The sequence below is a fragment of the Loxodonta africana genome, chromosome 1, assembly GCF_030014295.1.
Source record: "Loxodonta africana isolate mLoxAfr1 chromosome 1, mLoxAfr1.hap2, whole genome shotgun sequence".
In the NCBI taxonomy this organism is placed as follows: Eukaryota; Metazoa; Chordata; class Mammalia; order Proboscidea; family Elephantidae; genus Loxodonta; species Loxodonta africana.
The window spans coordinates 18,428,412-18,449,359 of record NC_087342.1 but is presented as its reverse complement, the minus strand read 5'-3'; the positions used below and the strand labels follow the sequence as shown (position 1 = coordinate 18,449,359).

At 39.5% G+C, this 20,948-nt stretch overlaps 1 protein-coding gene across 15 annotated transcripts in view; it reads right to left on the bottom strand.

The window, feature by feature from the left end:
- SENP5 (SUMO specific peptidase 5) overlaps nt 1–20,948 on the bottom strand; it is a 93,603-nt gene that overhangs the window by 23,664 nt on the left and 48,991 nt on the right. For 10 of the 15 annotated variants that reach the window (XM_023551659.2, XM_023551665.2, XM_023551658.2 and 7 more), the window contains exons 3-6: nt 12,956–13,061; nt 12,631–12,808; nt 12,349–12,396; nt 9,726–9,803 (exon numbers count right to left, since the gene is read on the bottom strand). In XM_023551659.2, the coding sequence (XP_023407427.1) occupies nt 9,726–9,803; nt 12,349–12,396; nt 12,631–12,808; nt 12,956–13,061 (410 nt within the window). The remainder of the gene's footprint in view (nt 1–9,725; nt 9,804–12,348; nt 12,397–12,630; nt 12,809–12,955; nt 13,062–20,948) is intronic. The other 5 variants (XM_023551660.2, XM_010592881.2, XM_023551666.2 and 2 more) reach the window with 3 other exon arrangements.

Below are 20,948 nucleotides of genomic sequence, written 5' to 3'. Positions count from 1 at the left end.
TGATCAGATTCAATTGCACTTGTTTTTAGGCAAGACTATTCATGTTTTCTTCTATCAGGAGGCACGTAATGTCTGGTTGTCTCTCTTTTTAAGTGATGTTAGCAGCTAGTGATCCTCAGTGTCTGGGGTCAATTAGTGTAGGATACGTTAACCTTGTTGAAAAATGTCAAGAGTACATCTTGGACTTGATAATTTTTTTTTTCCTCTGGGACAAAATAAGCCTTTTTTTTTTTTTTTTTACAAAGACAAGACTTCTTTTGTTTTAGAATTTTTTTTTTTATTACATTTCTGAACATCTTTTCTGTTCCAATTGTTCTTGTGCCATTTTCTTCAGATGCCTTTTATTTTTATACCTCCCTAAACCCTGGTGGTGTAGTAGTTAAGTGCTATAGCTGCTAACCAAAAGGTCAGTAGTTCGAATCTGCCAGGTGCTCCTTGGAAACTCTATGGGGCAGTTCTACTCTGTTCTAGAGGGTTGCTATGAGTCAGGATGGACTCGACAGCAATGGGTTTTTTTTTTTTTTTTAAATAAGTTTTGCCACTCTCCTTTATTAAGATATCCTCAAACCTGTATTCTGCCACCGATTGTGTTTTCAGCAGGTTTTTTTGTTTTGTTTTGTTTTTCTGCTTCTGGTGTGGTTTTCTGATCTGTGTGGCTCCCTCCACCCCATCATCTCTTAATTTCTTTGCTTTGAGTGACATCAGCAAAAATGGTGGCATAAGGTCCTCTGAAAATTTGCCCCTCCATAAAAGCAATGATGAAACAGGCAAAAATTGTCAGAATCAACTTTTTCAGAACTCTGGAAACTAAGCAAATGTAGCGTTTACTCAAATGAGAAGAAACAGCTCAAAATGAGAAGAAACAGCTGCAAACATCCATTAATAATTAGAACCTGGAATGTACAAAGTATCAATCTAGGAAAATTGGAAATTGTCAAAAATGAAATGGAATGCATAAACATCCTAGGCATTAGTGAGCTGAAATGGACTGGTATTGGCCACTTTGAATCACACAATCATATAGTCTACTATATGCTGGGAATGACAACTCAAAGAGGAACGATGTTGCATTCATCGTCAAAAACAATGTTTCAAGATCTATCCTGAAGTACAACACTGTCTGTGATAGGATAATATCCATATGCCTACAAGGAAGACCAGTTAATACGACTACTATTCAAATTTACACACCAACCACTAGGGCCAAAGATGAAGAAATATAAGATTTTTATCAGCTGCTACAGTCTGAAATTGACCGAAGATGCAATTAAGATACATTGATAATTACTGGCGACTGGAATGTAAAAGTTGGAAATAAAGAAGAAGGACCAGTAGTTGGAAAATATGGCCTTGGTGACAGAAACAATGCTGGAGATCAAATGATAGAATTTCGCAAGACCAACGACTTCTTCATTGAAAATACCTTCTTTCACCAACATAAACGGCGACTATACACATGGACCTCGCCAGATGGAACACACAGAAATCAAATTGACTACATCCGTGGAAAGAGACGATGGAAAAGTTCAATATCATCAGTCAGAACAAGGCCAGGGGCCGACTGTGGAACAGACCATCAATTGCTCATATGCAAGTTCAAGCTGAAACTGAAGAAAATCAGAGCAAGTCCATGAGAGCCAAAATATGACCCTGAGTATATCCCACCTGAATTTAGAGACCATCTCAAGAATAGATTTGACGCATTGAACACTAGTGACTGAAGACCAGACAAGTTGTGGAATGACATCAAGGACATCATCCATGAAGAAAAGACAGGAAAGAAAGGAAAGACCAAGATGGATGTCAGAGGAGATTCTGAAACTTCCTCTTGAGCGTCGAGCAGCTAAAGCAAAAGGAAGAATTGATGAAGTAAAAGAACTGAACAGAAGATTTCAAAGGGGGCCTCGAGAAGACAAAGTAAAGTATTATAATGACATGTGCAAAGAGCTGGAGATGGAAAACCAAAGGGAAGAACACGCTCGGCGTTTCTCAAGCTGAAAGAAGTGAAGAAAAAATTCAAGCCTCGAGTTGCAATAGTGAAGGATTCCATGGGGAAAATATTAAACGACGCAGGAAGCATCAAAAGAAGATGGAAGGAACACACAGAGTCATTATATCAAAAAGAATTAGTCGGTATTCAACCATTTCAAGTGGTGGCATATGATCAGGAACCGATGGTACTGAAGGAAGAAGTCCAAGCTGCTCTGAAGGCACTGGCGAAAAACAAGGGTCCAGAAATTGATGGAATAGCAATTGAGATGTTTCAACAAACAGATGCAGTGCTGGAGGTGCTCACTTGTCTATGCCAAGAAATATGGAAGACAGCTTCCTGGCCAACTGACTGGAAGAGATCCATATTTATGTCTATTCCCAAGAAAGGTGATCCAACCGAATATGGAAATTATAGAACAATATCATTAATATCACACACAAGCAAAATTTTGCTGAAGATTATTCAAAAATGGCTGTAGCAGTATATGGATAGCGAAATACCAGAAATTCAGGCTGTTTTCAGAAGAGGACATGGAACTAGGGATATCATTGCTGATGTCCAATGGATCCTGGCTGAAAGCAGAGGATACCAGAAGGATGTTTACCTCTGTTTTATTGACAATGCAAAGGCATTCGACTGTGTGGATCATAACAAACTATGGATAACACTGCAAAGAATGGGAATTCCAGAACACTTAATTGTGCTCATGAGGAACCTTTACATAGATCAAGAGGCAGTTGTTCGGACAGAACAAGGGGATACTGATTGGTTGAAAGGTGTGTGTCAAGGTTGTATTCTTTCACCATACGTATTTAATCTGTATGCTGAACAAATAATCCGAGAAGCTGGACTATACGAAGAACGGGAGGGACATCAGGATTGAAGGAAGACTCATTAACAACCTGTGTTATGCAGATGACACAATCTTGCTTTCTGAAAGTGAAGAGGACTTGAAGCACTTACTAATGAAGACCAAAGACCACAGACTTCAGTATGGATTGCACCTCAACATAAAGAAAAAATAAAGAAAACAAAAATCCTCACAACTGGACCAATGAGCAACATCATGATAAATGGAGAAAAGACTGAAGTTGTCAAGGATTTCATTTTACTCGGATCCACAATCAACAGCCATGGAAGCAGCAGTCAAGAAATCAAAAGACGCATTGCATTGGGTAAATCTGCTGCAAAGGACCTTTTCAAAGTGTTGAAGAGCAAAGACGTCACCCTGAAGACGAAGGTGCACCTGACCCAAGCCATGGTATTTTCAATCACATCATATGCATGTGAAAGCTGGACAATGAATAAGGAAGACCGAAAAAGAGCTGATGCCTTTGAATTGTGGTGTTGGCAAAGAATATTGAATATACCATGGACTGCCAAAAGAATGAACAAATCTGTCCCGGAGGAAGTGCAGCCAGAATGCTCCTTAGAGGCAAGGATGGCAAGAGTGCATCTTACATACTTTGGACATGTTGTCAGCAGGGATGAGTCCCTGGAGAAGGACATCATGCTTGGCAGGTCAGCAGAAAAGGGGAAGACCCTCAGTGAAGTGGACTGCCATAGTGGCTGCAACAATGAGCTCAAGCATAACAACGATCGTAAGGATGGCTCAGGACCGGGCAGTGTTTCGTTCTGTTGTGCATAGGGTCGCTAAGAGTCAGAACCAACTCGACGGCACCTAACAACAACAACAACAACAGCGTTTACTCATGAAAACCAGCTGAATCTTGGTAAGAACAGTGAGATTTGTGGCATCTTAACTTATTATACTGCCACTCCCCTCTCCCCAGCTCAGTGGTAGCCTTGAAAAATAATGGCCCACATTCCCAGTACCAGAAGGATAACAGAGTTGGAGTTCTCTTTTTAAGCTTAGTGCTAAAAGCCTCTTCCCAGGGACACTGTTGAAAACACATACAGGTAAGTAGTCGCTGACTAAAGTGACAATTAATAGTTGGGGCCAAGAATACAATAACCAAAAAGCTTAAAAGGAATAGCTGAGGCGTGAGATGTTCCTAGGGGCTTCACACAGCTGTGACAAATTCCTGAGAGTCCAGTAGGCTATGCACATGCCCAGGACTGTGCGCAGCTGTGCATGTGCTCAAGCCAGTCCTGAGAAGGCCCTAGGCTCTCACCTTTGGCTGACCTTCCGGCTCTGTGGAAGCAGGATGTAGAGCTGTAAACTCCCTGAGTGTTGAATGTGTGCCCCAACACACACACACACACACACAGCCCCTCAGCAAAGACTGAGCAATTTATTGGTTCCAAGCATTTAAAGAAATCCCTGTGTAATCATTAACTGACCACGAAGCAACTGAGTATAGACTTCAGTGATCAGACACAACAAAGAATAGACTTTACAGAATTAGCTCAGAAAAGTCACTTAACAAACAAACAGCAATTACTACAACAACAAGCAGCAACAAAAATCTGGGAGAGGGAAGAAAATCTGATTTTCAGAGTTAACACATTATTTAAAATGACCAATTTTCAACAAAAATAATACGATAATTGCAAAGAAACAAGAAAGTATGGCTCATATACAGAAAAAAAAGGTGATCAATAAAATAGTCCCTGAGAAAGCCCAGAAAAAGACTTTAAATCAACTATTTTAAATATTTTTAAAGAGCTAAAGGACTAAATACAAGTATAAGAATGATGTGTTATCAAATAGAGAATATCAGCAAAGAGAAAGAAATTACAGCCCCATACACCCTTTTAACTCAGTATGAAGTCACTGCTGAGGTTCACCCTTCAACCAAAGATTAGACAGGCCCATAAAACAAAACAAGACTAAATGGGCACACCAACCCAGAGGCAAGGACAAGAAGGAAGGAGGGGACAGGAAAGCTGGTAACGGGGAACCCAAGGTTGTAGGGTTGGCAACCAATGTCAGAAAACAATATGTGTATTAATTGTTTAATGAGAAACTAATTAGCTCTACAAACTTCCATCGGATACACACACACACAAGAAGTCATTACAGAGGAAGAAGAGAACGAAAGAAATTACAAAAAGAAACGAAATACAAATTCTGGAGTTGAAAAGTACAATAACTGAAATGAAAAATTCACTAGAGGGGCTCAACAGCAGATTTGTGCAGGCAGAAGAAAGAAGCAGAGAACCTGAAGGTAGGTCAACTGAGAAATTATCCAGTCTAAGGAAAATAAACAGAGCCTCAGAGACCTGTGGGCACAGCTTTGAACTAGTTCATTCACGTTCAAACCTCTGCTGAGAATTTGCATTTCCACTCCAGTATACTGAATCAGAATCTACCTTTTAACAAGATCCCCATGTGATTCTTATGTATAATAAATTTTGAGAACCACTGCTTTACTAGTGGTTCTCAGAACTGATCCAACCAGCAATATTAGCATCACGTAGGAACTTATTAAAAAAGCAAATTCTCAGCAGGGTTTTGAACGAGAATGAACTAGTTTAAAGTTCTATCTGTGGGGCACCTTCAAGTGTACCAACATACATATAATGGAAGTCCAAAAAGAGAGGCAATAACGAAAAGGGCAGAAAGAGTACCTGAAGAAATAACTGCAACTTCCCAAATTTGATAAAAAGCATTAATCTACACATCCAAGAAGCTCAATGAATTCCAACTAGAACAAACTCAAAGAGATCCACACCTTGGACACAGTAATCACACTGTCAAAAGACAAAGAGAGAATCCTCAAAGTAACAAGAGGGATGCAACTCATCACATAAAAGAGAGTCTCAATAAGAGTAACAGCTGATTTCTTATCAGAAATCATAGAGGCCAGAATGCAGTGGGATGGCATATTCAAAGTGCTGAAAGAAAAAACTGTCAACCAAGAATATTATATCCAGCAAAACTATTCCTCAAAAATGAAGGAGAAATTAAGACATTCTCAAATAAAAACTGAGAAAGTTTGTTGCTAGAAGATCTGCCCCTACAAGAAATGCTCAAGAGAATCCTTCAGGCTAAATAAAAAGAAATTAGAGAGTAACTTGAACCCATACGAGGAAATAAAGAGCAGTGGTAAAGGAAACTACATAGGTAAATATAAAAGATAGTTTAAACGTATTTTTTGTTTGTAACTCCTTTTTTTATTTCGTATCTGATTTACAACCGCACAAAACAGTAATTAAAAGTCTATATTGATAGTCACACAATGTATAAAGATATAATTTGTGACAATATAGCATAGGAGGGGTGACAGTTATAACAAGACCAAAGTTTTGGTGTTGTTGGGTTTTTTTTTTTTTTTTTTTTGGCTTTAAAGAGCAAAAATTTATTTTCTCAAATTCTTGAAGCTGAAATTCCAAATTAGGGTCCCTTCTCTGTAGGTAATACTGGGCATTCCTTGGTTCCCTCGTGATCCTCATGTGCCATCTGTCCACCCCCATGTATGCATGCACGTGCACGTCTGCACACATCAGGAGCAAACTTTTTATATACTATTGCAATTAAGTTGGTACTAATCTGAACTATAGATTGGTATAAGTTGTTAATGGAAATCCCCTGGGCAACCACTAAGAAAATAACTAAAATATTTATAGTAAAAGAAATGGCAAGGGAATTACAGTGGTAGAGTAGAAAATATGTAACACAAAAGAAGGCAGTAATGGGGAACAAAAAAGATTTCAGACATAGAAATCAAACAGCAAAATGGCAGGTGTAAATCCTACCTTATCAGTAATAGTAGTAGTAAATGTAAATGGATTTGACTCTCCAATTAAAAGGCAGAGTTTGACAGGATAAGAAAACATGACCCTACAGACATCATATAGAAAGCTATATGATGTTTATAAGAGACTGACTTTACAAGCAAAGGCTCAGATAGAAACTAAAACAATGGAGGAAAAAAAAAACTACTATAAATAGTAACCAAAAGAGACCTGGCATGGCTACGCTAATATCAGAAAAAATAGACTAAGACAAAAACTGTTACTACAGACAAAGAAGGGCATTTTATCATGATATAAGGGTCAAGTCTTCAAGAAGACATACAATCACATACGTATGTGGACCTGACAACAAAGCCACAAAATACATGAAGCAAAAGCTGAAGGAAGAAACAGACAATTCTATAATTTCTTCCTTTCACTCTATCAGCTTCGTCTTCATCCCATTTTGGTGCCTTATCTCTACTTTGAACTATTTTTCATTTTCTGCACTCTCCCAGTCAGTTCCTTCCTAGCCACAGTCAATTATAAAACTTTGATTGCCAATACAGAACATTTTCAATATATGCCTTCCATTCCCTGACATTACTCCTTTTTAATTTATCAGTTTTATCTGCCTTGTTTTATAATTTTTTTCCTCTCATGTTGGGGAACATTACCTTTGCACTATACCCATTCTGGATTTTCCTGTATGCGCAACTTGTAAAGATGACAGTTGTATCTTATCTAGACCTGCGGTCCTTCCATAAAATTTAAGCAGGAGAGCTAAATTTTAAAGGTTTGAAATTTCTGTTCAGATTTTACAACCTGATGGGAAGTTGGGAGTAAGGTAACGATAAGCTGCTGCAATTCGTATATTTTTCAAGAAACTGACCATAAAATCAATGAAAATCTTTCTATTCCAGTGGCAGGAAAAAAAGGCCTCATGACCTACTTCCAAAAATGAACCAATGTAAACCCTGTGGATCACAAGGGTGTGATGTGCAACCGGACTGGGCAGCACTTCATTCCACTGTGCACGGGGTCACCATGAGTTGGGGTCCGACTTGATGGAAGCTAACAACAACAACCCCAGAGACACATCCAGTTCCATGGAAGTATTCTGACCGTTCCTGTCCTTTGAGATGCATTCTAATGAGAGGCCAGATCAATGTAAAGCCTCGTACCTCGAAGGTCTTTTGCTTAGTAGGTCAGTGCAGGGGTTGGCAAATTTTCTCTGTAAAAGGCCTGATAGTAAGTATTACAGAATCTGCAGGCCATGTGGTCTCTGTTGCAACTACTCAGCTCTGTCCTTACAGGCAAAAGCAGCCATTGGCAATATGAAAATGAATGGGCATGGCTGTGTCACAACAGAACTTTTCTATAAAAACAGAGCCACATGTGACTGGTAGGCAGTAGTCTGCCAAACCCTAGCTTAATGCATATATATCTGTCAGTCAGTCCTGTTTAGCTGTCACAAAACTGACTCCTATTTCCCTACTTTATCTCCTGAAGACCCAAAAAGGGGAGAGTAGATAGTGTGATCACAGGATTCCTCCTTCAGTCCTGCCTCCTCTGTTACTCTACGGAGTGGACAGGGGTACCAAGCAGGGCGTTCCCAGATTCTCCTGTGGCCCATTCAAATCCCCGGCCCTCGTCTTTGCCAGCAAAAGCTTTCTAGCAAGTAGGCTCCTTTAGGGCCCTGGCACACACTCTGAAAAATGAGCAATCTTGTTGCAGACTAGAGAAGATACGTGTTAGACCATCATACCCTCCTTTGATGTGGTAAAGATTTTATTTTACCTGGCTATATTCCACATGTTCTATGGTATAAAACTGTGGTTGTTTCTTAGTTTCATTATAAGTGAAAATGTCTTGTTTTTGTTCATTTCATTTGGCTTTGAGGGGACAAGGGAAGGTACAAAAACGTGACCTCACTATTCTATTTCACATAAAACCTTATCCGTAACTGTTTCAGAAAGAACACATTATTCCATGAAATCGATGTATCAGTTTACCTAACATTTTAAGTTGTTTTAATTTTTTGCTACTATTAGCACTCTGGTGAACAAACATCTTTGTACACATAGGGCTTTCCTTTTTGAGATCATTTCCTTAGAATAAATTCCTAGTAGCTGAATTCGTGAATCAAAGGACTAAATTTGCATTCTTCAGGTTAATATCATAAGTCATGATACAACGATTACCACTTACTTTGGGTTTTCCATGTGTTTAGCGGCTTCCATGGATTACCTCATTTAATCCTCACAGTAACGTAAATACTACCAACTATTTCACAGATGTGGAAACTGAAGCTTAGAGGAATTAAGTAATTTGCTCAAGGTCTTACAGCCAGTTAAGTAGCTCAACTAGAAACTGAAAATCACGTCTGATTCCTGAGTTCGTTAATCCATTTCCCCCACCAGAGTCACACTCTTCAGCCATATTTCATTTATCTTTGCTTCACCTGGCTCTACTGATGATGCTTTGTGTACAGATTACCTGCAAAGTAATGTTCAGTTGGGTGTTCATAGTTTTCACAAAGTTATTTCCATCCACAACTACTTAAAACAAGACTCATTCTCAATTTCTCCAACCCACTCGGTATGAAAAGTGAAAAGTTAAGAGTCTCTCTAGACCTATGACTCTGGAATTTTAACCTGTTGGTAATTTTTTCAAAATATTAAAAATGGAATATAAATGATGTTTCTCTTTTAAAATGATGTGTCTGGCATAGTCACTCAATACAGAGAGAAATAAGAGTTGGAAGAAACCTTAGGGATTATTTGATTTACCATCTTGCTTTGGAATTGAGCAATCTAAGGCTCAGACAAGTGTTTTGTCCAAGTTACAAAGCCAGTTAATAGGACAATGGAACTACTAACTCCCAGCCTAGGGCACTTTCAGTTATAATACATTCCAATCAACTACACAGACTCACAGTCTATTTAAAAGAAACAATAAAAACAACAGTCACATTAAAGATCTGTTTCTAATTAACATCATACTGGCATTAAAGTTCTTATCCTTCCACCCATGGTGGCCCATCTTCTGCATTTCAAACACTTAAAATAAAAATAAGCAAAGAGGATACCTTTTTAGTCCACCTTTTTACTCCATTATATCCTTTGGTTACCAGCTGTCTATGAAAAAAGCTGTTGAAGAAGTGAACCTAGAACAGACACAAATACAAACAACCAAGTGATATGAAGCTGTGCCCAGACTTCAAAAGAGAATGGAAATTTAAAAATACTTGCAAGTAGAATAGACAAAAAGAGGAGGAAAAGTGTCTTCTTCGAAACACAGATCAAAACATGGAAAATACATTACATGGTGCATGGGAGATTCTGTTCCAAATCCTCATTAGAGAGACCTTACAGCTGTGGCAGCAGAAGGGAATCATGCAGTACAGGCCGTCCCCAGGTTATGGACCAGATTCATTCCCAGCTGTGTCTTTAAGTCGAATTTGTAGGTAAGTCAAAACACGTGCACACAGTTCTTATTTAGCCTCACTTTGGTGCAAGGGAACCCTGGTATGGCAGTGGTTAAGCGCTCAGCTTCGAACCAAAAAGTCAGCAGTTCCAATCCACCAGCCGCTCCCTGAAAACCCTATGGGACAGTTCCACTCTGTCCTATAGGATCACTCTGAGTCGGAATCGACTAGGCGTGAAGGGGTTTGGTTTTTTGGTTTTAGTGCAAGAAAGGGCTCAAAGCCTTTTCAATGCTTTAAAAGCTGTACGTGCAGCAAGTGAAGACGACAGTGATGAAGAATTTGTTGCAAGTAGGGGTTAGTTCAATCATTCCTTTCAAAATGAGGGCAAATTTATGTAACATTCAAGGGCAAGTACGAGCTGTCTGTAAGTCTCATGTTCATAACCTGGGGGCTTACTGTAAATAGATCACCTGAATCCAATCAAATAGAGAATCAATCTGACAAATCTCTCCAAATCAGGTGACACAGTTGAAAGAGGCAATGAAAGAGTGAGGCAACGATTACCTTGAACTCAAGAGATACGGATTGCAAAACTAACCCCATCTGGAGGATGGGGATTTGGAGATTCCTGTTGTCACAGTAACTATGAACTGGGCTTAGGACGATCATTTCTAGCCCCAAAAGAATTAGCCTGGCCACATGGAGCCTCAGGTCCTGCATCCTGGCTTCAAATTTCTGGCTTATAAGTAGCATCAGCTCACCTGAGATAATAAACACATTGTAGTCTTGAAGTGTTCGCTCAGTAACTCAGTCATGGGAGATGACCAACTCTTCCCTTAGTACTCAAATTCTCAGTGGGTCAGCAGAATCAGCAAATCCTAGGGACTTGTTAGAAATGCAGATTCTCGGGCCCTAACCCAGACCTAGGGAGCCATGGTGGCACAGTGGTTAAGCACTGGGATGTTAACCAAAAGGCTGGCAGTTCGAACCCACTAGCAGCTTCTCAGAAGAAAGATGAGGCAGTCTGGTTCTATAAAGATTACAGCCTAGGAAACCCTATGGGGCAGTTCTACTCTGTTACATAAGGTCCCTGTGAGTCAGAAGCAACTCAGTGAGTCAACTCATCAACTCACTATGAGCCTTACTTGGTTGGAAACTTTGAGGGTGGGGCCCAGCAATCTGGTTTTATAAACCTTCCAGATGATTCTAATATACATTTGTTTGAGAACCATGCAGCTTGACAAATCTTATAGCAGTTGTCTCCAGATCAGGGATTCCCAAACTCTGTTAAAACACAGATTGCTGGGCCCCAGCTCTACTTTCTGATTCAGTAGGTCTGGGGTGGGGTCTGAGAATCTGCATTTCTAATAATCTTAGGGGATGCAGGTCTAAGCCCACGCTTTGAGAACCACTGCATTAGCAGGCACGTGTCCTCTTAACCCCGTGAAGGTTTAGAAGTACATGCAGGGGTAATGAAAGTAAATTAAACCTTTGACACTAATACTTTTGTATTAAAAACAATCTGCATGCACTTAGATTTAAACTTTCCAGTGATTACGAAAATTTGACATAATTGAGAATCTGACAAATTAGTTTTATGATTTCCACTTAAAATGCAAAACACATTTGTGATTTTAAGTAGAAAGTTATAAGACACTTTGTCTATGTTCATAAACAAGACTGGAATGTTCCAAGGGATCTGAGACTCACTATATTTATGTTTAATTTATTACATTTATAAGAATTTTATAGAGTCTTGGGAAGATTTTGCTTGCTGAAATGAAAGGATGCCAAGTCAGGCATTTGAGTACTTGGAAAGAAAAGTTCATATATTAAATTTCCAAAAAATAGTTTAAATATGTAACTAAGCTCTTAAAGGAATTTAGAGCTTAAGGGAATTTAGTGTGTATTTGACCTGAGTATCAAAGATTAACTCAAGAAAAAGTGAAGATGAATACTATTTTACTAGATTTTTAAAGAAAGGAAGACTTTAACTTGAATTTAAAAGTTTAAAAGAAATAGCCCCTTTTGTAATCTTCTCCCCGCAAAAAATAAAAGGGGTCCTCAAAGTATCAAAAAATACCCAACCTGCCCCAGGAAAACATTGGTACTGTGTGCCTTTCTTATGCAGAAGTGACCTGGTAGAATAGAGCTTATGCCCAATCTTAGCACATGATCAATACAAAGCCAAACTCTTTTTAAAAAATCTGAGGAATACCAAATAATTACATACAATTTTTTAATACACAAGGACTCCCCTGAAGAAGAGTAAGTTTTCACTTACTTTGTCTGGGACTGCATCCATTATCAGCTCACCATACATATTAATGACCTGTAAAAAGTCAACAAAAAACCATTTGATAGCCTTATACAATTGAGAACATACAGAAGGAGTAATATTTTGAAACCATTAACAGTAATTGAACCCTTTGGGTCCTGGGGTTGGTAAAGAAGTCCCTTCGGTAAGGAATAAAGAATTCTTTATTCCAGAAGACAACTGCCAGGCCAGCCCTGAGCGTATGGTATTTTATCGTCCAACATCCTCTGCAACTTTTCCAGAACCTACTTTTGAAGGCCAACGTCTGGGAGGCTCCGACACACCAACCTGGTCATTCAGCCAATTCTGACCGTCCAGGGTCGTCAGATCATCCATGTCCAGCATGTGCTTGTTGTAGAAGATGCGGAAGTTGCACTTTTGATGCCTGGCCCGATAGTTTGTTATTTCCCTATTGATAAATGGTTTTCTGAAACAAAAGATTTTGGAAGAAATGGTAAGAAACACAAGTTGTGCTCAATTTATTGCTAAGTAACTTGTTTTATCAAGAGAAAGATCAATCATATATACCAACAACCTTATTTTCAAGGACTTGAATTTATCATCATGGACAAACCTATTAGAAAAGTCTTCATTAAAGACATCTTTTAGTCGGCCAAGGACATCTTTTTCACTAAGTGGAACCAAACTGCCATATTTCTTCATAATCTCATCCAGGAATCCTTAAAAATAAAGGAAGAAAGAAAAATTAAGATGGAAAAACAAACCATTTTCAGCAAAGTCACTGTCCCAGCACTTAACCTATATGCAATACTTAACACATTCTTAACCTATATGACAGTATTATATCACACTATGAAGAACTCTTTTGTTATATCTTTTGTAGGAAAAAAAAAATGGATTAGGCCCTCACCACTCCAATCAAGAGAGAGAGGCCGTGAGGCATCATTTCACATTGGATTTTTAACCTACTCGGGCACTGTTAGAGAGGGAATGGAGAGCTAAAGCTAAAGACTGGCACCTTTCCATAGCTTAACCTGGAGAAAAAGCCTAACTCCTCAAGAGTGAAATCTAAGGGATTTAACCACCTGGTTAAATGTGTGTATCCTTTTGGTAACTGAAGGAAGTGTATTTTAAAAATCAAAATTAGGGAAGAGGGGGAATCACCACTCTCTAGACAGCAGACAGTTGTTCTTTTAGGTGATGGGAAAGGTAATACTGGATGTGGGTGAAGTGTGCACAACTTAACCAAAGTAAATGATGACAATAAGAAATACACAAGATTAAGGGACCTTACTGGTAAATGCTATAACATATACAATTTGGCAACAATAGCAATAACAACGAAAAACACACAAACGGTTACAAAGGTAGATCTCTACGCACATATGTATATAAGAAGGTATATGTGGGTATATATGTGTGCATATATAAGCGTATCTGCAGGCATAGAGCCCTGGTGACACAGTGGTTAAGCACTCAGCTGCTAACCAAAAGGCCGATGATTTGAACTCACCAGCCACTCCATGGGAGAAAGGTGTAGCAGGTCTGCTTCCACAAAGATTACAGTCTTGGAAATCCTGTGGGGTAGTTCTATGCTGTCCTATAAGGTCACTGAGTCAGAATTGACTCAATGGCAATGGGGGTTGGTAGGCATAGATACATACATGTTTGTGTGTGTTGTACATATATTCATATATATAATAAAGCATATGGAGGACACAGTCATGGTTACCTCCCAGACATAACCAAATACCTTGCAGAGCTGGTTTACTGAGTTTGAAGGCTTAGGACCATAGTCTCGTGGAACAACTAGGTCAATCAGAACAACATAGTCTAAAAGGTTTATGTTCTACATATCCTAGTATGGTAAGTAACATCTGGGATCTTAAAAGCTTACAAGCGGCCATCTAAGATACAACTGTTGGTCTCTACTCAACTGGAGCAAAAGAGAAAGAAAGAAACCAAAGACTCAAAGAAGAAGCTACTCCACAGGACTAACAGCGACATGAACCACGGTCTCATCTATTCTGAGACCAGAAGAACTAAATGGCGTCTAGCTACCACCACCAACCTTCCTGACCAGAAACATGATAGATGGTCCTGGATAGAATAAGAGAGAAAATTGTAGAACAAAACTCTAATTCTTATTTAAAAAAAAAAAAAAAGCCAAACTTACTGGACCAGTAGAAACTATAGAAACCCCCGAGACTATCACCATGAGATTCCCTTTAAAAGCAAAACTACTCCCGGAGGTCACCTTTCAGCTAAAAAACAGATTGGCTCATAAAATAAACAGTACCACCCATGAGTGCTGTGCTCCCTTTAAAAAAAAAAAATCACCTATGTGAGATCAAATAGTCAACATTTAGCCTAAAGCATAGATGAGAAGGTCAAAGCGGTCAAGGAAGCTGGATTAATAAAGTGGAACAAGCAGAACAGAAACATGGAGATTGCAGACACAACATGGAAAATGTAACCAATGTCACTGAACAATACGTACAGAAATTGTTACATGCAAACCTAATCTGCTGTGTAAACTTTCACCGAAAACTCAATATTAAAAATAAATAAAATAAAAATCATAATTACATCGTAATTAATCAGTGAGATCACTGTCATTGTCTTATTTGGTAAAAGTTTATAATTTAACACCTCATAGCAAGGGACAAATTCTGAGGCATTTTATGTATCATACAATTCTACAGAGTTATACTCATGACATTGAATAGCCCTGTGAAGTAACAGAACCAGGAAGGTGTATTTTAAGATGGGAAACAGAATAAATAACTTCTTGGCCAGAATATAGAAGGGTCTTTAGGTAAATTTAAGTAATATGTACATGCATTAATGGCTTCCAGAAGGACACACTGCTAAGAAACATACCTAATGAGGCCCTAAGAAATAAAACCAGGACGTAATTTCTAAATAAATACAAGGAAGCTGAGGCATGACTTAGAGACTTACAGAAGTGCAGGCATGACTCAGGCTATTCACCAAGAATACCAGAAGAATGTTTACCTGTGTCTCATTGACTACGTAAAGGCATTCAGCCGTGTGGATCGTAACAAATTATGGATAACATTGCGAAGAACGGGAATTCCAGAACACTTAGTTGTGTTCACGAGGAATCTTTACATAGATCAAGAGGCAGCTGTTCAGACAGAACAAGGGGATACTGATTGGTTTAAAGTCAGGAAAGGTGTGCATCGGGGTTGTATTCTCTCACCATACCTATTCAATCTGTATGCTGTGCAAATAATCCGAGAAGCTGAACTATATGAAGAAGAATGGGGCATCAGGATTACAGGAAGACTCATTAACAACCTGCGTTATGCAGATGATACAACCTTGCTTGCTGAAAGTGAAGAGGACTTGAAGCACTTACTAATGAAGACCAAAGACCACAGCCTTCAGTATGGATTGCACCTCAACATAAAGAAAACAAAAATCCTCACAACTGGACCAATGAGCAACATCACGATAAACGGAGAAAAGACTGAAGTTGTCAAGGATTTCATTTTACTTGCATCCACAATCAACAGCCATGGAAGCAGCAGTCAAGAAATCAAAAGACGCATTGCACTGGGTAAATCTGCCGCAAAGGACCTCTTTAAAGTGTTGAAGAGCAAAGATGTCACTCTGAAGACTAAGGTGCACCTGACCCAAGCTATGGTATTTTCAATCACATCATATGCACGTGAAAGCTGGACAATGAATAAGGAAGACTGAAGAAGAACTGACGCCTCTGAATTGTGGTGTTGACGAAGAATATTGAATATACCATGGACTGCCAGAAGAATGAATAAATCTGTCTCAGAAGAAGTAGAACCAGAATGCATGCACCTTAGAAGCAAGGATGGTGAGACTGCATCTTACATACTTTGGACATGTTGTCAGGAGAGATGAGTCCCTGGAGAAGGACATCATGCTTGGCACAGCACAGGGTCAGCGGAAAAGAGGAAGACCCTCAACGAGGTGGACTGACACAGTGGCTGCAACAATGGGCTCAAGCATAACAACGATTGTCAGGATGGGGCAGGACCGGGCAATGTTTCGTTCTGTTGTGCGTGGGGTCGCTATGAATTGGAACCGACTAAATGGCACCTAACAACAACAACATTCACCGCTGCTGAAAGGGAAAAGACAGTTAAGTCTACAGGGGAAAAATACGGACTGCAGTCAACAATCACACTAAATGAGAAGATAAGGGGGCAGGGAAACTACAGTACTGGAAACGTAACAACCAGAATGCAATTAAAGAATGCCGACACATTGCAAAAAATGTAACTTAATGTCACTGAATGATTTGTGTAGAAACTCAAATGGAAACCTAATTTGCTGTATAAACTTTCAAGGAAAACATAACATTATTGATAAAAACAAAAAAAAGGAGGCCTGCTAGACACTTATCTCACCCAGCTTCCTTTCTAACATCAAGAATAGCCTCTCCTATGCTATGCATCAATACAAAGTAGACAGGCAGGAGGACAACAGAGTGACTGTCCTGGGATGGAGTATTTTGTTTTGTACGGGGGAAAGGTATGAACAAAGGAATAAAAAACCTGTTTTCCTCCTGTTAATCTCCCACTAAAAAGAAACCCAATTTGAAAGGCTTAAGAGTGAAGGTCAGGATTTAGGAAAGAGTTGCTTGCTTATGCCTAGTCTGGTCAGGGATTTCAGCATACAGAAGACAGGAAGATAGTACCATGTTCCAACTTAGCTCATCAGGATAGGAGATAAAGATTTGGGGCTTCTAAGTTAGGACTGGAAACCCTGGTGGCATAGTGGTTAAGAGCTCGGCTGCTAACCAAAAGTTCCGTAGTTCGAATCCACCAGGTGCTCCTCGGAAACCCTATGTGGTAGTTCTATTCTGTCCTATACGGTCGCTAGGAGTTGGAATTGACTTGACAGCAACAGGTTTGGTTTTTTCCCTAGCTTAACCAAAAAAACCAAGCCGGTTGCCGTCAAGTCAATTCCGACTCCTAGAGACCCTACAGGGCAGAGCAGAACTGCCCATTTCAAAAATGAAATGGAACACATAAACATCGACATCCTAGGCATTAGTGAGCTGAAATGGACTGGTATCGGCCATTCTGAATAGAACAATCGTATGGTCTACTATGCCAGGAATGACAACTTGAAGAGGAATGGCATTGCATTCATCGTCAAAAAGAACATTTCAAGATCTAACCAGAAGTACGACACTGTCAGTGATGGGATAATATCCATATGCCTACAAGAAGACCAGTTAATATGACTATTATCCAAATTTATTCACCAACCACTAAGGTCACGGATGAAGAAATGAAGATTTTACCAGCTTCTGCAGTCTGAAATTGACTAAACATGCAATCATGATACATTCATAATTACTGGCGACTGGAATGCTAAAGTTGGAAACAAAGAAGGATCAGTAGTTGGAAAATATGGCGTTGGTGACAGAAGCAATGCCAGAAATTGCATGATAGAATTTTGCAAGACCAATGACTTCTTCATTGCAAATATCTTTTATCACCAAAATAAACAGCAACTATACACGTGGACCTCGCCAGGTGGAACACACAGGAATCTAATCAACTACATCTGTGGAAAGTGACGATGGGAAAGCTCAGTATCATCAGTCAGAACAAGGCCAGGGGCCAACTGTGGAACAGACCACCCATTGCTCATATGCACGTTCAAGTTGAAAAGAAAATTAGAACAAGTCGATGAAAGCCAAAGTACAACCCTGAGTATATCCTACCTGAATTTAGAGACCATCTCAAGAATAGATTTGATGCTTTGAACACTGATGACCGAAGACCAGAGGAGTTGTGGAATGATATCGAGGACATCATCCATGAAGAAACCAAGGGCTTATTAAAAAGACAATAAAGAAAGAAAAGACCAAAATGGATGTCAGAAGAGACTCTGAAACTTGCTCTTGAATGTCGAGTAGCTAAACCAAAAGGAAGAAATGAGGAAGTAAAAGAATTGAACAGAAGATTTCAAAGGGCAGCTCGAGAAGACAGAGTAAAGTGTCACAATGACACGTGCAAAGAGCTAGAGATAGAAAGCCAAAAGGGAAGAATATGCGCAGCATTTCTCAAGCTGAAAGAACAGAAGAAAGAATTCAAGCCTTGAGTTGCAACAGTGAAACATTCCATTGGGAAAATATTAAGTGATGCAGGAAGCATCAAGATGGAAAGAATACACAGAATCATTATACCAAAAAGAACTGACAGACGTTCAATCATCTCAAGAGGAAGCATATGATCAGGAACCAATGGTACTGAAGGAAGACGTCCAAGCTGCTCTGAAGGCACTGATGAAAAACAAGGCTCCAGGAATTGACAGAATATCAATTGAGATGTTTCAACAAACGGATGCAGCACTGGAGGGGCTGACTCGTCTATGCCAGGAAATTTGGAAAACAGCTACCTGGCCAACTGACTGGAAGAGATTCATATTTATCCCTATTCCCAAGAAAGGTGATTCAACTGAATACAGAAATTATCAAACAATATCATTAATACCACAGGCAAGTAAAATTTTGCTGAAGATCATTCAAAAGCATCTGCAACAGTGTATCAACAGGGAACTGCCAGAAATTCAGGCCAGATTCAGAAGAGGACGTGGAACCAGGGATATCATTGCTGATGTCAGATGGATCCTGGCTGAAAGCAGGGAATACCAGAAAGATATTGTTTTAATGACTATGCAGAGGCATTCGACTTAACAAATTATGGACAACACGGTGAAGAATGGGAATTCTAAAACACTTAATTATGCTCATGAGGAACGTGCACATAGACCAAGGGGCAGTTGCTTGCACAAAACAAGTGGATACTACATGGTTTAAAGTCAGGAAGGGCATGCATCGGGGTTGTATCCTCTCACCGTACCTATTCCATCTGTATGCTGAGCAAATAACCCAAAAAGCTGAGCTATATGAAGAAGAACAGGGCATCAGGATTGGAGGAAGACTCATTAACAACCTGTGTTATGCGAATCACACAATCTTGCTTGCCGAAAGTGAAGAGGGCTAATGAAGATAAAGACTACAGCCTTCAGTATGCATTACACCTCAACATAAAGAAAACAAAAATCCTCACAACTGGGCCAATGAGCAACATCATGATAAACGGAGAAAAGACTGAAGCTGTCAAGGGTTTCATTTTACTTGGATCCACAATCAACACCCATGGAAGCAGCAGTCAAGAAATCAAGAGACGTGTTGCACTGGGCAAACTGGCTGCAAAAGACCTCTTTAAAGTGTTAAAACCAAAGACGTCACCTTGAAGACTAAGGTGTGCTTGACCCAAGCCATGGTGTTTTCAATCGCATCATATGCATGCCAAAGCTGGACAATGAAAAAGGAAGACTGAAGAGGAATTGACACCTTTGAATTATGGTGTTGGCAAATACTGAATATGCCATGGACTGCCAAAAGAACAAACAAATCTGCCTTGGAAGAAATACAACCAGAATGTTCCTTAGAAGCAAGGATGGCGAGACTATGTCTTACATACTTTGGGCATCTTATCAGGAGGGATCAGTTCCTGGAGGACTCATGCTTGGTAAATTAGAGGATCAGAGAAAAAGAGGAAGACTCTCAACAAGACAGATTGATACAGTGGCTGCAACAATGGGCTCAAGCATAACAATCGTAAGGATGGCACAGGACTGGGCAGTGTTTCGTTCTGTAGTACACAGGGTCGCTATGATACGGAACCAACTTGACGGCACCTAACAACAACAGAACATACATTTGCCTATAGTGTTTACTATAGCAAACCTTGCAGTCATCTCAGCATAGACTTGTGTCCACATGGGAAAATAGGCTTAAAAGAACATAAAGAAACCAGACATTTGAGAAACTGCATTTAAGGAACAAATGATATACAAAAATAATGCCCCAATAACACAAAAGATTAAACTTTAGGACCAGCAACTTTGACTGAGACTCCTTTATCAATGGGATACCGACCTCAATTCCAAACCAGTATCATGGGACAAACGTGTTCTTGTTAACAGTGTTATTTCAATTGGTAATATTATGGGAATTTTAAGTTGTGATTTTTTTTCTCTTATCTGTTATTTTTTTTTCCACTTTGTAGATGATAAACACGGATTCCTCATGTAACAGAAAGGCCCCACCAGGATCTTTAAGGAGGACCCTAGATGACAATGTCTCAGTGATGCATGCCTACAGGGCAGTTCTACTCTGTTCTATAAGGTCACTACGAGTCAGGATTGACTTGATGGCAATGGGTTTGGGTTTTTGATATGTTAGGTATTATTCCTGTTTTACAAATAGAGATACAGAAGCTTAGGGGAGCTAAGTAGCTTCCTCAAAAACACTTAGCTAGCAAATGGCAGAACTAATATTCTGATTGTAGGCCGTGTGACTACAGAGATTGAGCTGTTAACCATTATGTTATACCACCTCCAAAGCAAGAAATACCTATTACATCTTTTCTCTACAAAAACAACTTGGCTCTTCACTTCACTTTCCTTTTTCAAACCACTAGGCCAAGAATTGGAGTCCCTGGGTAGTTCAAACAGTTAGGCACTCAGCTGCCAACCAAAAGGTTGGTGGTTCAAGTCCATCCAGAGGTACCTCG